Below are 21,589 nucleotides of genomic sequence, written 5' to 3'. Positions count from 1 at the left end.
ATAACATTGAAATCAGGGGAATGGAAGACTTCCACAATGTGTACTTTTGCTTATATAGTTAAAATGATTCTTATACAAAATATTGTAACTATTTGTGTATTAAACTATGTATATACAGTGACGGACAAAAGTTTACATACACCCCCTATTTCCGCTGGATGGAAAGACTAAGACTTATCTGAAACATTTTTTTATAGAGTTTTATTTTAAACCTTTTTCTATGTATAATAAATTTATCAAGTAAGGGTGTCTAAGTTCGGATGTAACCGAACCTTACATACTTATTATATATTATATATATTTCTAAATAACACGTGGCACCGCCGATTAAAAAAAAAAAAAAAAAACAAAAAAAAGTCTCCCAATTTCCTCTTACAATTAAACTTGGTAACTGAAATATCATTTACACAAAACTATTTTTCGCTATATATTTTTTTCGATATAGCTTATTATTCTAGTCTACGACCGTTTTAAACTTATTTTATATAAAAGTAAGCGGGGTCTTTAACCTATCCCGTCTATTTTTAAACGGTTTTATTTAGCTTGACATGACAGGCTGGCTGGTTGGCTGGCACGAATTTTGTAATTGAAACTTAAGTAACTTCCCGATAAGCTACAAGCTTGAAACTTGGAATATAGTTCAGACCCGAGGCAGTAATAAGAAAAAAAAACTCCAATAGGTGGCGCATGGATCGAAATATTTCAAAAAATCGTATTTGTGGTCCGATGTGTTTCATATTTGGAACACATAATAAATACTTACTTACTTACTTAATTGGCGCTTAACCGTCTCAATGGTTATGGCCGTCCAACAAGGCGCGCCAGTCGCTCCTTCGTTCCGCCAACCGGCGCCAATTGGTCATACCAAGGGAGTTTAAATCGTTTTCCACCTGGTCCTTCCAACAGAGTTGGGGCCGCTCTCTACCTCTGCTTCCATAGGCGGGTTCCGATAGAAAGACTTTCTTGGCCGGAGCATCATATTTCATTCGCATAACATGGCCTGGCCTAGCCAGCACAGCCGCTGCGTTTTAATTCGCTGGACTATGTTGATGTCTGTGTATAGCTCGTACAGCGCATCATTAAATCTTCTTCGGTACTCGCCATCGCCAACGCGTAGAGGTCCATAAATTTTTCGAAGAACTTTTCTCTCGAACATTCCCAAAGCCGCTTCATCTGCTGTTGCCATGGTCCATGCTTCTGCCCCATATAGCAGGACGGGTAAGATAAGTGACTTGTATAGTATGATTTTCGTTCGCCGAGAGAGGACTTTACTTTTCAATTGCCTACCTAGTCCAAAGTAGCATTTATTGGCAAGATTGATTCTTCGCTGGATTTCAGTGCTGATGTTGTTGCTAGTGTTGATGCTGGTTCCCAAATAAACGAAATATTTTACTATTTCGAAATTATGGCTGCCAACAGTAGCGTGGTCGCCAAGGCGCATATGCGCTGACTCTTTGCTCGATGACAGCAGGTACTTCGTTTTGTCCTCATTTACCATCAAACCCATCTTTACCGCTTCTTTTTCCAGTTTGGAGTAAGCAGAACTAACAGCGCGGGTGTTTAGGCCGATGATATCAATGTCATCAGCATATGCCAGTAATTGCACGCTTTTATGGTATATTGTTCCAGTGTGGTTAAGTTCTGCAGCTAGTATAATACATACATGAATAGAAAGCGACCTATGACAAAAAATCGCCGGTAAGTGGCGCAAGGATCGAGAAATTAAAAAAATCGTATTTGTGGTCCGATTTGATCCATATTTGGAACACAAAATACATATAGTCCGGTAGAAGTGACATCAAAATATTTTGGAGTTCGAGGAGGCTTTTCGAGTAAAGTCTTTGGAAGGATTATGTATTGAGGACTTAGATTGTAACAAATTGTCAGGAAAGGGTCCTTGTAATAATGAGTCACTAAATGAACTAAATAGAATGAGAAATTATAGCCAATTAAATAAAAACTAAAAACTTGAAAATAAAATAATTTAAAAAAATTTTTAACTTAAACGGTTTTATTGAAAACAATACTTACATGAAGTAATAATAATACTAAAAGATAGAAAATAATTTGTTAGGTCCTAGGTACTAGTCATCACACCCCTCATCAATCTAGGGCATTGATCAGACAAATAAAAGCGTGAGCCGCGTCAAATTTGATAGTCAACCGCTTACATCTTTTTTTAAAATATTTTCATATATGCATAAGTACGATCAAATTAACCTTAATTAGGTTATGCTACGCCTCACGTTTTTAGAAATTTCACACGCGCAACGCTTTTATTTATTTTTCTGATCAACGCCCTAGATTGATGAGGAGTGTGATGACTAGTACCTAGGACCTACCTAATTATTTTCTATCTTTTGGTATTACTGTTACTTAATGTAAGTATTGTTTTCAATAAAACCGCTTAACTTTAAAAATTTTTTTAAATTATCTTTTTTAGAATTTAGTCAGTCCGCCGTTAGCATCAAGACCAGTTGGAAGCCGTCGGGGCATTGAAGCTACAAAATCTGTTAACTCTGCAGGCGTTATACTGTTCCAAGGTTCTTTGATGCGTTCTTTAAGGACAGCAGCGTAAGGAACATGTTTTTTTTTTCTTATTTGCCGTTCTAGAATTTCCCAGACATGCTCAAATATATTTAAATCTGGGCTTAGGAGTGGTGTATTTACATAATTGCCTTAGATCATAGTAAAGCAGTATGTACCGTGTACTTTGGTTTGTTATCATTCTGAAAGATCCAACCTGCACCGAGCTCCCATTTATCGAGGGATGGTTTCAAAATGTGGTCATATTAATCGCCCCTGTGATGGGCTAGTACCTTAATGATGCTTGTTACAGAAACGTGCCGGATCTATATCCGGCAAAGGACCATCAACATCGATAATGCTCCCGAAAATCTTCGGGGAGTATCTTTATCGTTAATAAAAATAAAAACCACATGGTTTCAAAATATATTCCAATAAAGACTTATATCTAGAACGATCATATTTCCCCCAATAAACAGTTGATACTAAGTTTTTCGGATCAAATGCAGTATTACTCTTCCTCTACAATTTTGTTCTTGCATCGCTACAGAAACAAAAATGTTTGCCAAAAATCCAACCTCTTTCCCTGTGTGCTTTCGCGAACACCAAGCGAAGTTTACGCGCTTTTTCCAGATATAAGAGCCTTTTTTCAAGGTGTTCTGCTGTGAGAGCCGTTCTTGTGCAGAGCTCTTTGGACTATTCTTGGATGGGCATAATTGACTTGTTTGGTTGCCATATCTTCGGCTGATTTTTGAGGATAATCTTTTGGATTTTTGTCCTGTTCTTTCAAAATAAAGCTAATTTCTCGGCGAAATAGTTTACTCGGAGTGCCACTGCGCTTCTTATTTTGAGTAGAATTACTATTTTCAACGTTTCCTTACAATGGTCTGTACTGTTGCTTGACTCAAGTTAACATTTTTTGCAATTTCACCTTATGTTTTTTTCTCTTTTCTGTGCTGTACAACCAAATTTCGCAAGTCTGCCAATATTTCTTTTCTATGAGGCATTGTTGATGTTTAAGTGCTCAAACCGAAATTAAACTCATTAAGATAGGTACTGATGCTGTATGCAGACTTTTTCGCCATAATTAATGCTTTATGTTTAAGGACGGATTTGATTTAGGTAAAACGAGCCGGACCCGTGCGCATCTTGCGCAACCAATATAAAAGTCTCTTATCAAATATCAACAGAAATCATCTGTTCTATCAATCAATTAAAACTTACAGTACGCTGCCATTTGGCGCGTGGTAGCAACTGCCAGTAATGCAGTGCAAATATTCACAATAGTGCCATAGTACAAATAGATTTCTTTGTGTGCTCACAATCGTTTATTTTTAACAAATTATTTTAATAAAATATAGCTAAACAAAAGCTCTACGACCAAAATAGCCTAAAACTCGCTAATAGCCCGAATCTCCATCTTTACAACCAAAACTTTATTTATAGATTTGGATTCCAAATACGAGCGAAAAAGGCACCCGTACATAAAACCAGCGATTAGAAATAATATATATGATGATTAAAAAACTTGCTAAAATGATATTGCATGCACATATTTTTTTGCAGTGTTTTTGTCTTCTCCAAACAACGTCAGTAGGGAGTGTATGTAGACTTTTGTCCGGCACTGTATATTGTATTCGTAGTCCATAAATGTATTTGGCGCTGCCTTCTTAACGCCAAATTAGTTTTCATTGCAAACAGACGTAAAAAGTGTTCACAATTTTAAATTTTTTGTTCATCATTCATCACTTCATATTAAGTTATACGATACAAGCTAATGTGTAAAACTTATAAAATAATGAATACTTGATGTGATTTACCTCTAAGTAGATCTAGGGCAAGCTTCTCTTCCAATTTTACTCTTCTTCTTATTAAATTCTTTCCCACAATTTGGCGGGACGGGAGCTACGTAAATTATGCCGACTTCAAACAGCAGCTTCAAGGCGGTTGAGCTTTCACTGAGATGGCTGTCGTGGCAGAAATACACTCGGAGTGTTTGCCAAACCACTGCCATGAGGCGACCTAGCTTAGGAAATTATCTTTTTATTAAAAAAACTTTTTCTAAATTTTTGATGCTGCTTTGCTGGGAATTTGACCCCTGTACCTTCGGTGTGGTACGCGAAGCACTCTACCACCACACCATGGCAGCCGTCTAAAAGTTAAACGGAATAGACATCGTTGCTGGTTATACTTTGCATATCTTTTAAACTTACTACCTGCCCTTGACTCTCAAGAACACATAAACATGTCAAACTCCCTTAAAAGAAAAATGAAGGACCTTTCTTGAAATCTAAGGGCTTTCAATAATGCCCTGTCGACTACCATCGAAAAGGATTTGACAGGATTGGACGTCGAATCGTTTGTAGTCCTATATCAACAGGCTTCTAGGAAGCCCGCCTTACATATCGCAGTGGTCCAGAGGAAAATAAGTGGTATGCTGCAGGTGGTTTTCTGTCTCCCCATCTCTGCGTCATGCGTAAACGAACTACTATAAGAGCTCGTATGTAGCGGCTGCCAAGGAGTGACCTACGCCGACGACCTGGTAATACTCGTTAGGATACCCTGCGTTACTTTTTACGTTGTCGAGGGTTAGATAGTCCGAATGCTGTGGACTACTGTAAACCCTAATAAATCTAAGTTAGTTCTATATAGTAATACTACTGTATTTAGACCACAATCCACTGGGGGAGTTTCGATTGTACTAACAGATGGAAAGGTACCTGGACAGTCTACTTGACAGCAATCTATCATGGAAGCTTAATCTCGAGCTCAGAGACATAATAGCCTCGGTCAATACCGCTGTAATTAAGCTTAATCGCCAGAAAGGCAGATAACTAGCGCCAGATTTTGTTACCACCGGCCGTCGTGGTATGATGGTAGCGTGCTCTGTTTATAACACCAAAGGTCCTGGGTTCAATCCGTGGGCAAAGCAATGTCGAAAATTTAAAAACAAGTTTTTTCAATGGAAAAAAATGGTATCCAAGCGGAGTCCTCCCTTGGCAATAGCTTGGGAAACGTTCCGAGTGTATTTCTGCCATAAAAAGCTTCCTTGTGAAAAGTCATCTGCTTTGCGGCTGTCGTTCGGAGTCATGAACATGTAGGTCCCGCAGGAAATATTAAGATATCTTCACCAAATTCGGTGTACGGGCTTATCTGGACCCAGAATAGATTGGTATTGAAAATGAGTGAAATCGGATGATAACCACGCCCACTTTTTATATATATATACTAGCAGACCCGGCAGACGTTGTTCTGCCCCAAATTTGCTATATCTGCATACATTTTAATAAGCTTTTTCCGTATAACTCCGCCCTCGCCCCTCTACACTTTTCCTTATCTTTGTATTCACTCCTCCCTCCGTATTTTTCGCTTCATCTATCTGCATCTTCGTCTCATTCTATCTCTTTCTCAGTCTCCTTCTCTTTTTTCTCTTCTCTCAAGTTTTTTCTGATTCTTCTTCATATCTTATTGCCAGTCCCAGAGGGTGGATTTTGTTTCAGTCCCATTCCGAGTCTCAGTCCCAGTCCCACTCCGAGTCTCAGTCTCAGTCCCAGTCTTAATCCCAGTCCCAGTCCGTCTCTTGTCTACTTTCCGGAAAAAAGCATCGTAAATACTAATATAGGCAAATTTATATACCAAATTTCAGGCAAATCGAATAGGACGTATGTAAATAGGTATGTGGGTATTATTAATTCATGTCTTTATTTCGGCTTCGCATGCATATTTATCAGTTTTCCCAGATTGATGCGACTAAATCGAATATCACAATGAAAATTACTTAAAAGCTCTCAGCAACAGCTTTCATTTGATATCCAAAATACACACACATTCTAGAGGTATCCGGGTCCATGTTTTGGCCTATATCTCAAGACCCTAGTAACCAATAGGTATGAAAACTACCCTGTAGTAAAGCACTCATCAACAGCTTCCATTTGATACCCATATTGTACAAACACTTCCTGGAGTTACCCGGGTCCATATTTTGGCCTATATCTCGAAACCCTAGTCACCCGGTATCAAAGTACTCATTATACAAACCTTCCCCGTGGAAAAATACATATATATACCAATTTTCATAATAATCGGTCCAGTAGTTTTTGAGTTAATCGATGACATACATACAAACATTCATTTTTATATACATATTCTAAAAAAAAATCAAAACTCAAGAATGGCTAAACCGATTTGGGATTTCAAAATCAACTAACCATCATCTCTCCTTCCTGTATCTTTCCTAAAAAATTTGATTGCAATCTTTCTATCCGTTCTCGAGTTATGGAGTGACAATCAAAATGTACATTTCTTTTTATATATATAGATATAACATTTTGTAAAACACAAAAAACCTAATTATTTAGTAAATAATACACCTAAAATGTTGAATGTGTGGACTTATATTAAGACTCTTGATAAAAAAGTGGGCACCGCCCACTTTTGATAACATCAATTTAAAAAATATAATTTATCATAAATCAAAAACCTTTAAACTTATCATAACAAAATTCAGCAGAGAGTTTGCCTTTACTCTAAGAAATGTTTCGAAGAAAAATTTACGAAATCAGTTAAGGACCACGCCCACTTTTTTATAAAAGATTTTTTAAAAGGGTCGTGGAAGAATCAAATAAGCTATATCTTTGCATAAAAGAGCTGTATATCAATTATGTTCCTTTTCCAAAGTAGAATTGTTGGTGCGGTGGCACGCGCCTTTTTTAACTAAGCAATTTTCTATGTTTCGGGAGCCATAACTCCAATAAAAATTACCGGATCGCCGTAAGATTGGGTACACATATTTTCCTTATAGCAGGAAATATTAATAGCAAAAATGGACGAGATCGGTTAAGGATCACTCATATTTGTATAAAAGATTTTTAATAGGGTCGTAAACGAATATAGTAAGAAATATCTTTGCGAAAAATAGCTTAATATTATTTTACTTTCTAAATTCAATTATAACAAAAAGTTTGAAAATATTACAACAAATTTTAAATGGGGGTGGCACTTTTTTTAGGTAAGCAGTTTTCTATGTTTTGGGAGCCATGACTCGAATAAAAATGAACGTATCGTAATAAAATTGAGTACAAATATTTCCTAATAGAATGTGAAATTTCTAGTAAAAACGTGACGGGCTCGGTTAAATACCACGCCTACTTTTATATAAAAGATGTTTAAATGGGTCGTATCAATGATATTTCACTTATCAAGTTTAATTGCAAGAGGAAATTGGGAGACATTTTTTTTTAATGGGCGGTGCCACGCGTTACGTAGAAAAGTAGTTTATCTGAAATGAACTGTACAATTGAAGTTCACGCTGAGTATATAATATTCGGTTACACCTGAACTTAGACACCCTTACTTGTTTCTTGTGTAATACGACGTTTTTCGTCATGCAAAATTTAAAACGCTAAACAAATTTCCGTTGTTGCATCTCTGGATACGTCGGAATTGCTTTCGTGTTGTTATTCTCCCGCACTAATTGATGCGATCAGTTTGAAGAGTATTCACTATTCACTCTGATGATTTTAAAAACAAAAGACTCAATTCGTGTAGATTTATGAAAACATTTGGATCTATACATTGTATGTGTGTAAGAACATATTTACATTGGGTTACATTAGATAAAAAGGAAAATAGCTACAATTTAATGACCTCTTCAAGTGTCTTCCTTAGTTCGTATTGGCATATGAATTTACATACATACATACATTTGTGTTTATATCCTGTACCTATCCCATAGATTAAATGTATGTACTCCCAAAGTCATACTTACAAGTGACTATATCGTAAATATTTACTGTTAGCATATGTATCACTGTTATCGATATCTAAAGTACTCCTTTGAGACGTGCTGCAGCTGTCAGTTTAAAAAGAATTTTGATTATTGAATTACCCAGTTATCTGATTCCAATAAATATGTAGTTTACATATATATACATATGTATGTACATTAAATAAGTATATAATTTATTGGTTTTTAAGTAGGTAAAAAAAGTTTTTAGGAGGAGGTGTTAATTAGATTATGGAAAAATATGATTTATTCACATAGAATTACAGAACTTATCCGCCAAGATCCTTGCAAAACCTTCGAAATGAAAGTCGGCTTCATTTCAACAAGAAAAAATTGTGTGGCAGTCACTTATTATAAGTTTAACCAATTAAAAAGTTTCCGAAAACGAGAAAAAATTAGGAAAGTTCTGCCCCATTTCACAAAATATTCACATTTTTCCAAAAGTAAAAATAAAAAAAATTAAAAGTATGTAACTAGAATTTACGACAAGAATGAAACTGTGCCGACGAACAATAAAGACTGAATGTGTCCATGGTGTCACCAGAACTTGTTTGACCGCGGAACCCTATGAGTTCAGTACTTACATATGCTATAAAATTACATCGTGCTCTTGGCAAATAGTAGAAGTTTTCTAAGGCCTAGCGTAGTACCTGCCTCGAGATATGGTGCCTGTAGTAGCTGCAGCCTTGACCACGCTAGCGCAAGACACGAATGCAGAATATGCTCAGCCGTTTCATCCTGCATCCCGCACTTCCTACATCTACTTTTGAAGACGAGGCTTAATTTATAAACAAGTGACGCCAGAAGACAAGATTCAGTAAGTATTCATATCATAAACCTTAAGCCGTCTCACTTTAGAGCTATGAGCAACTTTGTGAGTCTAATATCATAGGATTTATGATCGGACACCCAATATAGAAGTATGCTTCGGCCTGAGAGAAGTATTTCAAATGCTTGTTTGCATTCCAGGACACTTCTAAATGAAATACTGTGCGATATTATTCTCTTAATCGCCGTCTGACTATCAATATATGTATGTATATTAATCTGGGTCGATTTGTATGGACGAAAGTTAACCGATATCGCGCCATCGATTTTTCGATAGGATATGGGCACAGGAAAAAAAGTTCTACTACGCATACTCAAAAAAATTATTTTCGAGTCTGCGAAAAAAAAATGGCTAAAAGGTCAATTTTTCGACCAAAACACTCCCCAAACCCCAAAAAATATTTTTTTTTTTTTCAAAAAACTGTTGTAAAAATATTGGCGATAACCGTTTATTGAAAAAAAAAATAAAATTGTTGGGGTTTTGGGAGTGTTTTGGTCGAAAAATTGACCCTTTCGCGATTTTTTTCCCCGTCGGGGTTATTTTGGGACTTTTTCGGGATCATTTGTGGCTCATTTCTGGATGGTTTTCGGGAACGGTCCGGGATCGCATCGCGGTCATTTCGCTACTTTTCCGGGACTATTCCGGGATCATGTGGCGACCCTTCCGGTATAATTTCTGGATTATTTTTGGGATCCGTCCGGAATAAGCAGGCTAACGGGAATAACCCATACATTTTATTTTCTACTTGCGAACGGGGCCGCGGGTAAAGGTTAGTATTTCGATAATTCAAAGCATAAATTTTCATATTGTGACGAATATTAGCAACACTAAGGGATACTATCATCTCTAAGCCGATGCTAAGCAGTGACTTGTATGCACATCAATAAATCAATCATTATGTCTAAACATATGTACGTACACACAGCGGAGAAGCAACGCACAACCACATGCATATATCTTAGATACTCCTGGAAGTATGCATTAATTGTGCATTACTCACATATACACGCGCATGGGCTATGACAGAAGCTATGAAATCGTAGTTATAACTGAGAAATTTATAGCTGATAACTAACTAGTAAATTCTAGAATAGAACCGCCTAGAAGTATGCGAACGAGAAATCACAGAGTATAAAAGCGGCAACAGTAGAGACATGACAATTAATTTGATTTAAGCAAGCTATTAGTTGCGAAATATAAGTGTTATTTCCAAGTAGTCCAATAAAGACCATTTTTCCATTATTCAATATTGGAGTTATTTATTCAACAGTTTAGTGATTCGAACATTAGTAGAAGGTTGCAAATAAGAGGAATTGCAGTAAATCGTTACAATATATTAAAACACCTTACAAATAAACATTTTTTTGGTCTCTTTTTAATACATGAGTTTGACTAGTTTTGTATGAAGTTCTGAATAACAGAATCCTTATTGGCTCTATGAATCTGTATACAATAAAGACGTACAAAACATGCAAACTCAATTATAAATTATCGTGTGCCAAGAATTCGCCGGTACATTGATCTTTATCTCGCCCTGTACGCTGTCATTAAGGAGGACATCGACGGCCTTTCCATCGCTGCAAATGAAATAAAGAATTTATTAATAAATAGACGATATAAGTAGATACCCAAATGATTATTCATATTTTCTAAAGCTTTTAGGTTTTCATAAATGCATTCACATAAAATCAAACATATTTCTATGCCCAATCTGTGATGTGTTTGCATAGGAAATTTATGTAGGTATGTTTTGAAAAAAAAAAGCCAAATGCAGGAAGACGGACGATAGAAGTGCAAACCTCATATTGGTGTCTATAACGTGTAATTAAGTCATTAAAGTACATTCTAAAAATACTTAAACACATTAAGTGATAGTTGTGATGTGCATTTATGAGCACTTAAGGAACCGGGTATGTAAAGTTCTCTTTCAATGGGCCGATGGTATTCCCATTTTTTACAACTTTTCGATATTTTGTAACATCTGTAGCGTTATTCCTGCTCCAATCGTGCTCCATAGATATCGCGATGAGGGTGGCTGGAATTATTTAGTCACTATATATTGCTATTAGGTTGGCGTCTGTACCCCCAGAGAGAAATCTATACCGGAAGTTATATTTCAGAGACTACTCAAGGTAAAAGTTTTATTCATGCTCATTTCGGGACCTGCTTGCCCTTTGTATATATAGGCCTACAGATATTGGTTAAATTGAAAAAATGATATGTTACAATTTTTCAGAGCATATTATGATTTTTTTTTTATGCATAATTTTTTTGGTTAAATATTAGAGTACCAGGCAGACTTTCAAAGCAAGGAAACGAAGAAAACTGCTTCCAAATTTTAACATAACGCCTTTTGTAACAAGATCGATAAATCAGTTGATAAATATTCGTCAATTAATTCAACCATTTTCGAGATTTTCGATATCGAAAACGTGGGCATGGCTGTATTTCGCGTATGCCAATTTTCAGGGATCTGGGTATATCAATTATTATTGTGGGTAAATAATTATACCTTTTTCAGAAATTTTGCAATCGGATTTCTATTCCAAATGAAAAAGGGGATGAGCTAGCTAAAAAGGGTGTATCGCTCGAAGCTTGTACCGCATATGGTCCAAAAAGATTGGACGAGATTATCTTTGAAAAGATGGAACTGTAGGCTAAAGATGGATATTCTGATTGCAGACTGCCTACTGGCATTACATGCCCTCAAATTAGACCTATAAATAAAGATAGCATTTGTAGGAAGTGAAGGTTGGAAAAGGCACTATCGGGCACGTTTTGTGCTCGTATCCTGCGCCGACAAGGCTAAAACTCCAACTATTAGGAATGGCACAGTTATCAGATCTAGAAGCAGCAAGTAGCACAGGTCCTAGAAAGCTTTTATTATTTGCCAAGTGGACGGAGTTATTTTATAACATAAGTCCCGTTTTCTGATAGGGGTTTTCAGCTTTGTCGTTGAGCAAACTTCTGGTAGGACTATGGATAGCTGGTATATTTATTCCGGTCTTTTCCCGGGAAGTTAAGTTTTACTTTCATCCATATTGTGTGGTCTTTATTGAAAGCGGATACCTTTTTAGTTAAGTAGGCAACTTGTGGTACCGAGAGGGAAAGTGTTTATGTAAACGCTTTAGCTTCAAATGTAATATATGCATACATTTTCCAAAGGTTTCGCCGTCAAGGTCATGTTAAGCGAATGTACGAAAACGTTCCAGCCTAGAAAGTATTTCAATCGACAGCGGAGCGGAGGAAAAGAGAGCCCTCCTGTGAGTTTATAGAGGCAGTTGGGGGAAGAATGATATGCCTTGGTGCTCACAATTGGCGTCAGTTATCGCAAAACAGGGGTAGTTGGCGTGAATAGGTCCGAAGCGGCCAAAATCGCTTAGGCGCTTAATCCCTAATTAATGATGATGATGATGAACCCATTCTAAATCCAAGCAAACCCGTAAACCGAACTAAGTAAAGATACCTCAATTTTTGCTCTTGTTATCTTGACCCACCGGCTGTATATGGCTCCTTAAAAGACATTCTATGTACTGATGATTTCGATATATAGAAGTCTATTCATACCCCGATTCAGATTGTGTACAAGGACAGCTGGGTATAGCAATTACAAAAAAGTGACTTTCACATATTTTGTATCCAACCTTCCCCTCCATTACAATCGTTCTTCATTTCCTTTGTAATTGAGTTTTATATAACTCGCCTCTCGGTTCCCTTGTAGCCTTTTTGGATACAAAAGCGTCGCTTCGTTATAGGACCGGTATCTCTGCGTGTATTGCTAGCTGTGTGTGCATCACCAACCGATGTGCTGTCGAAAAATGTTTAGGCTACATTACTCTTAAGAAACTCAAATCTAAGTAAACTAGTGTAACGTACTAACACAATTACATCATTACAGGGATGTCACCTCTTAGCTAAGTGAACACACTTATGTGAGTAAAAGTTTGTGTTTATGAGCGTTTAGTGGGTGATTCAAAATGAGGCTGAATTTTAAGTATGAACCAGATCAATCTCATGTGAACGCGATTTATAGGCAATAAGCGTTAGCGGCCACCGTGGTGTGATGGTAGCGTGCTCCGCCTATCACACCGTATGCCCTGGGTTCAACTCCCGGGCAAAGCAACATCAAAATTTTAGAAATAAGATTTTTCAATTAGAAGAAAATTTTTCTAAGCGGGGTCGCCCCTCGGCAGTGTCTGGCAAGCGCTCCGATTGTATTTCTGCCATGAAAAGCTCTCAGTGAAAACTCATCTGCCTTGCAGATGCCGTTCGGAGTCGGCATAAAACATGTAGGTCCCGTCCGGCCAATTTGTAGGGAAAAATCAAGAGGAGCACGACGCAAATTGGAAGAGAAGCTCGGCCTTAGATCTCTTCGGAGGTTATCGCGCCTTACATTTATTTTTTTTATTTTTTAAGCGTTAGTTAATGATGATGATAATAGATTTTCCAAATAGCCCTTGGAACCATAAGATTCAATTTAGAATCCCTAGTAAAGATCAGCATCAATTTAAGAATAAAGAATACACCGAGGAGATGATATAATTAGACAATTACCGACCCGGTCATTAGGTGGGAGGAGAAGTCAATGCGGAGATGATATCCTTAGGCCATTACCGACCCGGTTGTTAGGTAGGAGAAGAAGGCTGTTCACTCTACTTGGGACAGGATATCTCTTTCCGACTTTATGACCACTGTGACGTATATTAAGCGGAACTGTTAGCAATCCACGGTGCCCTAAATCATTTAGCACCTATGTCCAAGGATATAAAACGGGTGCTTATCTTTTGAGACACAAAGTCGGTCGCTCAATGCCGCAAACACTTTGTTTTTTTTTTTTTATACATACATTTTTGAAGACGCACTGAAGCAACAAAGACGTGCATCGCCGAAGCCGCAAAGGTATTGTGAAGAAGGAAAGGGTACAGCTTTTGCTATGTTATTGCCCGTCATTAAGGAGGAGATGGTTAGCTTCTCTTGGGCAACTGTTTCTAGAGGTCCTATGTACATAGGTATCCAAATTTGAAATCAGAGTGTTAACTAAATTTGCCGATTCTACGAAGTGGTTTGATCCACATAATTGGTGCACTACGGGATATAGACAATTTGATGACCGGGTGGGGCCATCCGTAGCCTAAGTGGCGGTTGAAGTGTCACTTATCCGTTTTGCCCTATCAATTTCATCGTACTAACAACATCACCAGTTTTAAATCTCAAACTTAATCACCCTATATGAAGAAATCACTTATAATTTATATTTATGTAAGTACTTAAGTATGTTCTAATAAACTTGTCATAAAACCATTTAAATATTGTTACAACAACTAACCATTAGGTGATAGTCTTCAAAGCGCACGCGCCGCCTCGTGAAAATGAGGAAGATCAAAAGACGCGTGCCTAAGGCTGCTCCATCGCCCAACAAATTTACTTTCTTAAACACGTTCCCTTATTGAAATGTCGCACATACAAACATATTACATACCTATTAAGCAGCACTACAACAATCCGTTCATCCGGCCTCTTGAAAGCCACCACCTCTAGCGATGTTAGTAATTTTTTTACTTCCGCCTCAATGCGCACAGAGCCCTTGGGCACAAATTTCGAAAAGTGTCCCATTGCATAAAAGATAGGTTGTTTATAGATTTCAACGCGATCTGTTAGAAACAATTTGATTGGACTATATTGAGACTGAAATTTTCTAAGTACACATTCAAATTTATACCACTTACTGGTCGCATTCACAATTACAGGTGCATCAACAAAATTTTCCACATAATTTGGTCCACCTTGTTCATCCAACACGATATTCCAGTCAATCCAACCATTATAAGAATGTTGTAAATTTTTCAAGTAAGCGCTCGCATATATTTGGCCACGATTCCATGAGCCCAATTCAGGTCCATGAGTTTGCCAGGGTTTGTCACCTATGCATGACTCAGTATTTAACAAAATTTTGCCAGGATATTTTTCTACAGTTTTGTCCATTACGATGGGCGCTAAGAATTCATCCCAATACCAATGTACAGCAAAACCGTTGAGATAGTCTAGAACGCCTGGACGAAATGCGTCCATCTTGTAAGGAGGAATGTCAACTTTAAACCAATTTTTTGTGTTTAGTCTTAATAGGCTCACCTCTTTAAACCATGCTGGGTACGAATAACGCTGATCTTCATTGCCGAAGATCAAAACATCTTTGTACGTGGAATTCCTTATTGTAGGTCCAAGAAAATCATTCAACCAAACAGCCTGTATAGTTAAAGTTCACGTAATAAATTTCTTGGTTTCTTTTTATGATTTTTATGTGCAAATACCTGGGTTCTTGGTACCCATCCGAGACTCATGAAATGTACGAAAAAGACAAACACATTTCCATTAAAAGGCTCATTACCAGTTGATATGGCCCAAACCGGCATCTTTTTAGCATCCATTAATTGCAGGAATCTACAAACGGAAAAAGAAACTAACGTTATTCAAAGATATAAACACCAACTGGTCAAAGCGGAAACTAGTCAGAAAAACATCAAACTGTTCACACCTAGGGATATACATTTCTTCCGAATTGATACTTCATCGAGACAATTACATGCCGATTTTATCTGCATGACACCTAATAACGACTGGAAATAATTTAATACGTAATTCGCGAATTACCCTTATTGGAGTTATTTATTCGACAGTTCAGTGATTAGAACATAATAAACCAGGATTCCCCAAAATTAGTTACAATATCAATAACAAAAACAATAGTATAATGCAATATGAGCATGTCTTGCTAATTAAATACATATGATAATATTGATATAATAGTGAACAGCGGAAGTACTGCTAATAAAAGCAATACTATAAAAATCCAATGTTACTAAGCTCTTAAGCGCACCTAAAAATATTCCACACAATTAGGATTAAAAAGCATATAGAATTAGTATGAACCTAAATGGTGAATAAAGGAATAGCAACAAAAAGGCAATACTTAGATACCAATTTGCAAAGCGAGCAGGGGGGCATTCATATGGCTCAGTGGTTAAAGGCATCTGCCTTTGCACTAGTATAAATTATGAATGTTGGAGATTTTGAGTTCAATACTCAGCTTCCGAAAAGCTAGCCGATGAATATGTGATATTCAGAAACATGTCCTAGTAACCATCGCCGTTTGTAAACTTTGCAATTTTCTCTAATATCTATTTCCATTTTATTCCAAACACAGAGTTATCAGAGTAATACCGTTTAATTTTCTTTGACATAGTTCATTTGACGTTCAGTCAAATAAATTCGAAAAGTGGACTTTGAAAGAAAGTGGACCTCAGAGTGAATTACCCTAGATTGAGATGATCCCCCCATTTTTTTACCTAGCTACACTCAATTTTTATATCTTGTCCACACGCGCCTTTAACTTTGACTGGATAACGGCAGTTAGTACGTTATGGCATAAAGGAATCGAGATAGATATAGACTTTCTTCTCCAAAAAACATTATAAAAGATTTCGATTGAGCCACGTCCGCCCCCTCTGTCCGTTAACACCATAACTTCAGCAAACATTTATGTAGATAACCTTGCGAAATTATACTGGCTTATCTTCACACAGAATAGATTGGTATCGAAAATGGGAGAAATCGAACGATAGCCACGCTCCCTTTTTAGATATCGAAAATTTCGAACGATTTCGCATTTTTACCGATAATTCATTACCAAAAACAGCAAAAGTGCTGAAACTTGATATATTACTTACTTATTTAATCGGCGTTCTAACCGTTTAAACAGTTGTGTCCGTACAAGAAGACGCGCCGGTCGCTTCTTCATTGGGTTAACTGGTACTTCCGGCGTATTGGAGGTCGGCCTCCTCTGCTTCCATAGGCGCGTTCCAATAAGAATACATGGCTTAGCCAGCATAGCCGCTGTGTTTTAATTCGCTGGTCTATGTTGGTGTCTGCATTTAGCGCGTACAGCTCATCATTAGCTGTCTTAGGGCCTCATTCTCTATTACGAACGAACATTCGTTTCGCCTCAGAGACGAATCGTTCGTGCATTTGCAACATGTTAAGCGATGGCAATATATCACTTTACAATTGTTTTCTCCTTCCTTATAGGTATAACGTAAGAAACGTAATGGCCGAACGAAAAGGATAGAGACGACCATTGCTAGACGAAATCGCTTAAGGACGATTTGTTCGTCTGAGCTAACGTTCACAACATGGAATAAAGCCCTTAATGATGAAAAATAGAATTTTGAAAACACTTTGAAAGATGGGCGTGACACCACCCACATTTAAAAGAAAAATTTCAAAAGTTGTTGAAGCCGTAAATCAAAAGCCATTAAAGATATCGTGCTGAAATTCGGCACGCAGATTTTCTTTACTCTGTGTCCACTAAAAACATCGACATCGATTATTCGAAAAATGGACAAAAATGCGAAAATTCATTCCTAAAGATCGATAAAGTGACAAAAATAGTTTATGACGAAAAATAGAAAAATGGTGAAATTTTGCAAAACAGGCGTGGCCCTGCACTTATTTAGAATAAGCAAATTTAAAAGTTTTAACGCCATAAATGAAAAGCTGTCAAAGTTGTCCTTTTGAAATCTGTCATGGAGATTTTTCTGCTTTCATATACACACTTTGTGAAAGTTAACCAAATTGTTTGACGACCGCGCCCGCTTTGAAAAAAAAAAAAAAATAGTGTAACCACGCCTTCTTTTTTGATAACATAAATTTTGAAAGAAGTGACAGTTCTTTAACAAATATCGGCAAACTAATAAAACTTGGCGAGTGGACTTATGTACTTTATAAGCAAGATACAAATTTTAGAGAATGGACATGAATCCGTCCACATTAAGGATTAGAAAACTTTAAAGCTTTGTTAGCCATTAATAAGAATCCGCTTGTATCATTTAATATATTTATCTAATATATATTATAAATGGGAAAGTTTGGATGTTTGGATGATGGACCCTTCCGGCATCATTTTTGGATGGATTTCGGGATCTGTACGGGAACCCATCAGGGTAATTTCGGGACTATTTCGGGATATTTTGGGGACCTTTTACGGGTAATTTCGTGACTTTTTCTGTATTATTACGGCATCATATGGGACCCTCTCGGCATCCTTTCTGGAAAAGGTTCGGGATCCGTCCGGGATCCCATTAGGGTTATTTCGCGACTTTACGGGAATATTTTGGGACCCTCCGGGATAATTTCTGGATGAGTTTCGGGATCTCTCCGGGATTCCGTCGGAGTTATTTCGGGACTTTTTCGGGACTATTTCGGGATCAATTTGGGACCATTTCGGCATAAATTCTGAATTATTTTCGGGATTCGTCCGGGATCCCGTCGGAGTTTTTTCTGGACTATTTTGGGATAATTTGCGGCCCCTTTAGATATCAATTCTGGATGGTTTTCGGGATCCGTCCGAGATCCCGTCAGTGTCATTTCAGGACTTTTTCGGGACTATTTCGGAATCATTTTGGGACCATTTCGGGATAATTTCTGCATGATTTTCGGGATATTTCCAGGATCCCATCGTCGTTATTTCGGGACTATTCCGAACTATTTCGGGATCATTTGCCGACCCTTCGGAGATCAATTCTGCATGGTTTTCGGTATCCGTCCGGGATCCCGTCAGTGTCATTTCGAGACTTTTTCGGGACTATTTCGGGATCATTTGGTGACCATTTAGGGAAAATTTCGTGACTTTTTCTGTATTATTTCGGGATCATTTGGGACCCTCTCGGCATCGTTTCTGGAAGTATTTCGGGATTCCGTCCGGGATCCCGTCAGTGTAATTTCGGGACTTTTTCGGGACTATTTCGGAATCATTTTGGGATCCCTCCGGGATAATTTCTGGATGATTTTCGGGATCTGTCCGGGATCTCGTCGGATCTTTTCGGGACTATTCCGAACTATTTCGGGATCATTTGCCGACCCTTCAGAGATCATTTCTGGATGGTTTACGGGATCCGTTCGGGATCCCGTCAGTGTCATTTCGGGACCTTTTCGGGACTATTTCGGAATCATTTTGGGACCCCTCCTTGATAATTTCTGCATGATTTTCGGGATCTGTCAGGGATCCCGTCGGAGTTATTTCGGGACTTTTTCGGGACTATTTTGGGATCATTTTGGGATCATTTCGGGATAATTTCTGAATGATTTTCGGGATTCGTCCGGGATCCCGTCGGAATTATTTCGCGACTTTTCCGGGATCATTTGGGGATCCCTCCAGATTCATGGATGGTTTTCGTGATCCCGTCAGGGCCAAATCGGGACTTTGTCGGGACTATTTCGAGATCATTTGGAGACCCTTCCGGCATTATTTCGGGAATCCCGTCAGCACACTTTCGGAACTTTTTCAGGGCTATATCGGGTTCCGTCAAAAACATTTTGGGACTTTTTTGGGAGTATTTCGGGATCATTTGAGGATAGATACTTCAGGGATAATTTCTGGATGATTTTCGGGATTCCTGCACGATCCCGTTAAGATCATTTTGGGACCCCTCCGGGATAATTTCTGGATCATTTTCGGGATCTGTCCGGGATTCCGTCGGAGTTTTTTCGGGACTTTTTCAGGACTTTTTTTTGGATTATTTCGGGATCATTTTGGAACCCTTCCGGGATAATTTCTGTATGATTTTCGGGATCTGTCCGGGATTCCGTCGGAGTTTTTTCGGGACTCTTTTTGAACTATTTCGCAATCATTTGCGGACCCTTCAGAGATCAATTCTGGATGGTTTTCTGGATACCATCAGGGTCATTTCACGAATTTTTCGGGACTATTTCGGAATCATTTTGGGACCCCTCCTGGTTAATTTCTGGATGATTTTCGGGATCTGTCCGGGAATTTTATTATCATTTTTGGACCCTTCCAGGATCATTTTAGGTCTCTTCGCAACCGGTAGTTCAGCACACATGCCTTTTTAAATTATGAGCTTTTATGGCCGTGGATTTGCTGCTAATTATTCGTAACTAAAATTAGGTATGTTTTATCTTCAATCTAACACAGCATTTTCGTTCTATTTTTGAGTTTTTAAATGAATCGTGTAACGAACTATTATAACTATAATTTCACTTATTGTAATATTTTAACCAACTAAATACCCGAAAAAGCAACACTATTTTCATCTAAAAAGTTTTTAACTAATTGTAGTTTCACACCTTTGTTCTATGAGTAATAATTCTTTCACTCCTCTCATATCAGTTAATTCAATTTAAAAACAAAATGTATTGTTTTTTTATTCGAAAAAGCTGTATTGTACTATCCATGAAAGCGTGCCTTTCAGCTTATCTTCTCATTTAGTTCTTTTTTTTTAATAAATTACAAAAATAAAATACATTAGACAAAAATAATTTTTAAACAGATAACTTGATAAGCAGGCTAACTTGAATAGCACATATATTTTATTATCTCCTTGCGGATGGGGCCGCGGGTAAAGGCTAGTATGTACATATAAGGGAGCACACACTCGGGTTATAATGTTGGGTTTAGCTCGAGCTTAGACGGAGCGAGTAACTTTTTTTAGTGTGAACCAAAATTCGTTTAATATACAAGTATGTACTAGAGATTTACGCCGCCGATAAACGCCGCCGCCGCCGCCGATTAGGGTCGTTTTTCGCAACCCGCCGCCGAATGTCAAAAACACTATATTTTCTACTCGTTTAATACTGTTTAGGCCATTTATTGTTCATGTCGAAAATTGGACGGATATGGTCGAAAGGGGTATCAACGGATGCGCATCACTGCCAGTTATAAGAAACTAATTGCGAAATTTAACTCTTTCTAACTGTTAAAAAGTTATTTAAAAAAACAGGCGCTTTCGATGTCAGCTTAACACGGACTTTGCATCACCCAATTCACCAAGTTATTAAAACAAAACACAAAAAGAAAAGTTATATATCTAATAAATTTATATGCTCACTTTGCATATTTTTTCAAAAAATTAATAATGAACAATGAATCCAAATAAAATGACCCATGGCGAACATGTTTTCAAATTGTCCTCAAGTTGTTAAAAATAGCAAATTAACCAAAAAAGGTGCCGATTTAAAAAATATTTATATTGAGATTGGCTGGAAGAATAAGCGAAATCAGTGACGCAAAATTCTTTAGTAGGTTCTAGGGGCATACACACTCCTTTGAAATGATTCTTACCTCATACTTAAGTTGAGGATATATGTACGTATAAGGGTTTGAAAAATCACTTGGGCTTACATTCAAACATCTGTTGTCTATTTGCGAAACTATACAATAAGGTCTGAAATGGTAATTTTCATTTTCACACTTAATCCTTCAACACCCAAGTCTCCCGGTTTGATATTTCCTAAAGTTGGCGGCCCTATCCAAAACTAGTCCCTTTGAGTGAATCACATTGATTATAGCCTATCAACCAAGTTTAAATATCACCTACACGCTACGTCTCCTTTTAAAAATGTGAATATGTAGGCACATATATTTACCAGGTGAGGCT

At 37.5% G+C, this 21,589-nt stretch overlaps 1 protein-coding gene across 1 annotated transcript in view; it reads right to left on the bottom strand.

The window, feature by feature from the left end:
- Positions 1 to 10,371: 10,371 nt before the first annotated feature.
- LOC137243305 (lysosomal acid glucosylceramidase-like) overlaps positions 10,372 to 21,589 on the bottom strand; it is a 45,050-nt gene continuing 33,832 nt past the window's right edge. The window contains exons 6-10 of the mRNA XM_067770873.1: positions 15,449 to 15,578; positions 15,270 to 15,383; positions 14,867 to 15,209; positions 14,620 to 14,791; positions 10,372 to 10,717 (exon numbers count right to left, since the gene is read on the bottom strand). Coding sequence (XP_067626974.1) covers positions 10,618 to 10,717; positions 14,620 to 14,791; positions 14,867 to 15,209; positions 15,270 to 15,383; positions 15,449 to 15,578 — 859 coding nt within the window. The 3' untranslated portion in view covers positions 10,372 to 10,617. The remainder of the gene's footprint in view (positions 10,718 to 14,619; positions 14,792 to 14,866; positions 15,210 to 15,269; positions 15,384 to 15,448; positions 15,579 to 21,589) is intronic.

This window comes from Eurosta solidaginis, chromosome 1 (genome assembly GCF_040869045.1).
Source record: "Eurosta solidaginis isolate ZX-2024a chromosome 1, ASM4086904v1, whole genome shotgun sequence".
Lineage (NCBI taxonomy): Eukaryota > Metazoa > Arthropoda > Insecta > Diptera > Tephritidae > Eurosta > Eurosta solidaginis.
The sequence above is the reverse complement of the archived record's forward strand: the minus strand, read 5'-3'. Positions and strand labels throughout refer to the sequence as shown.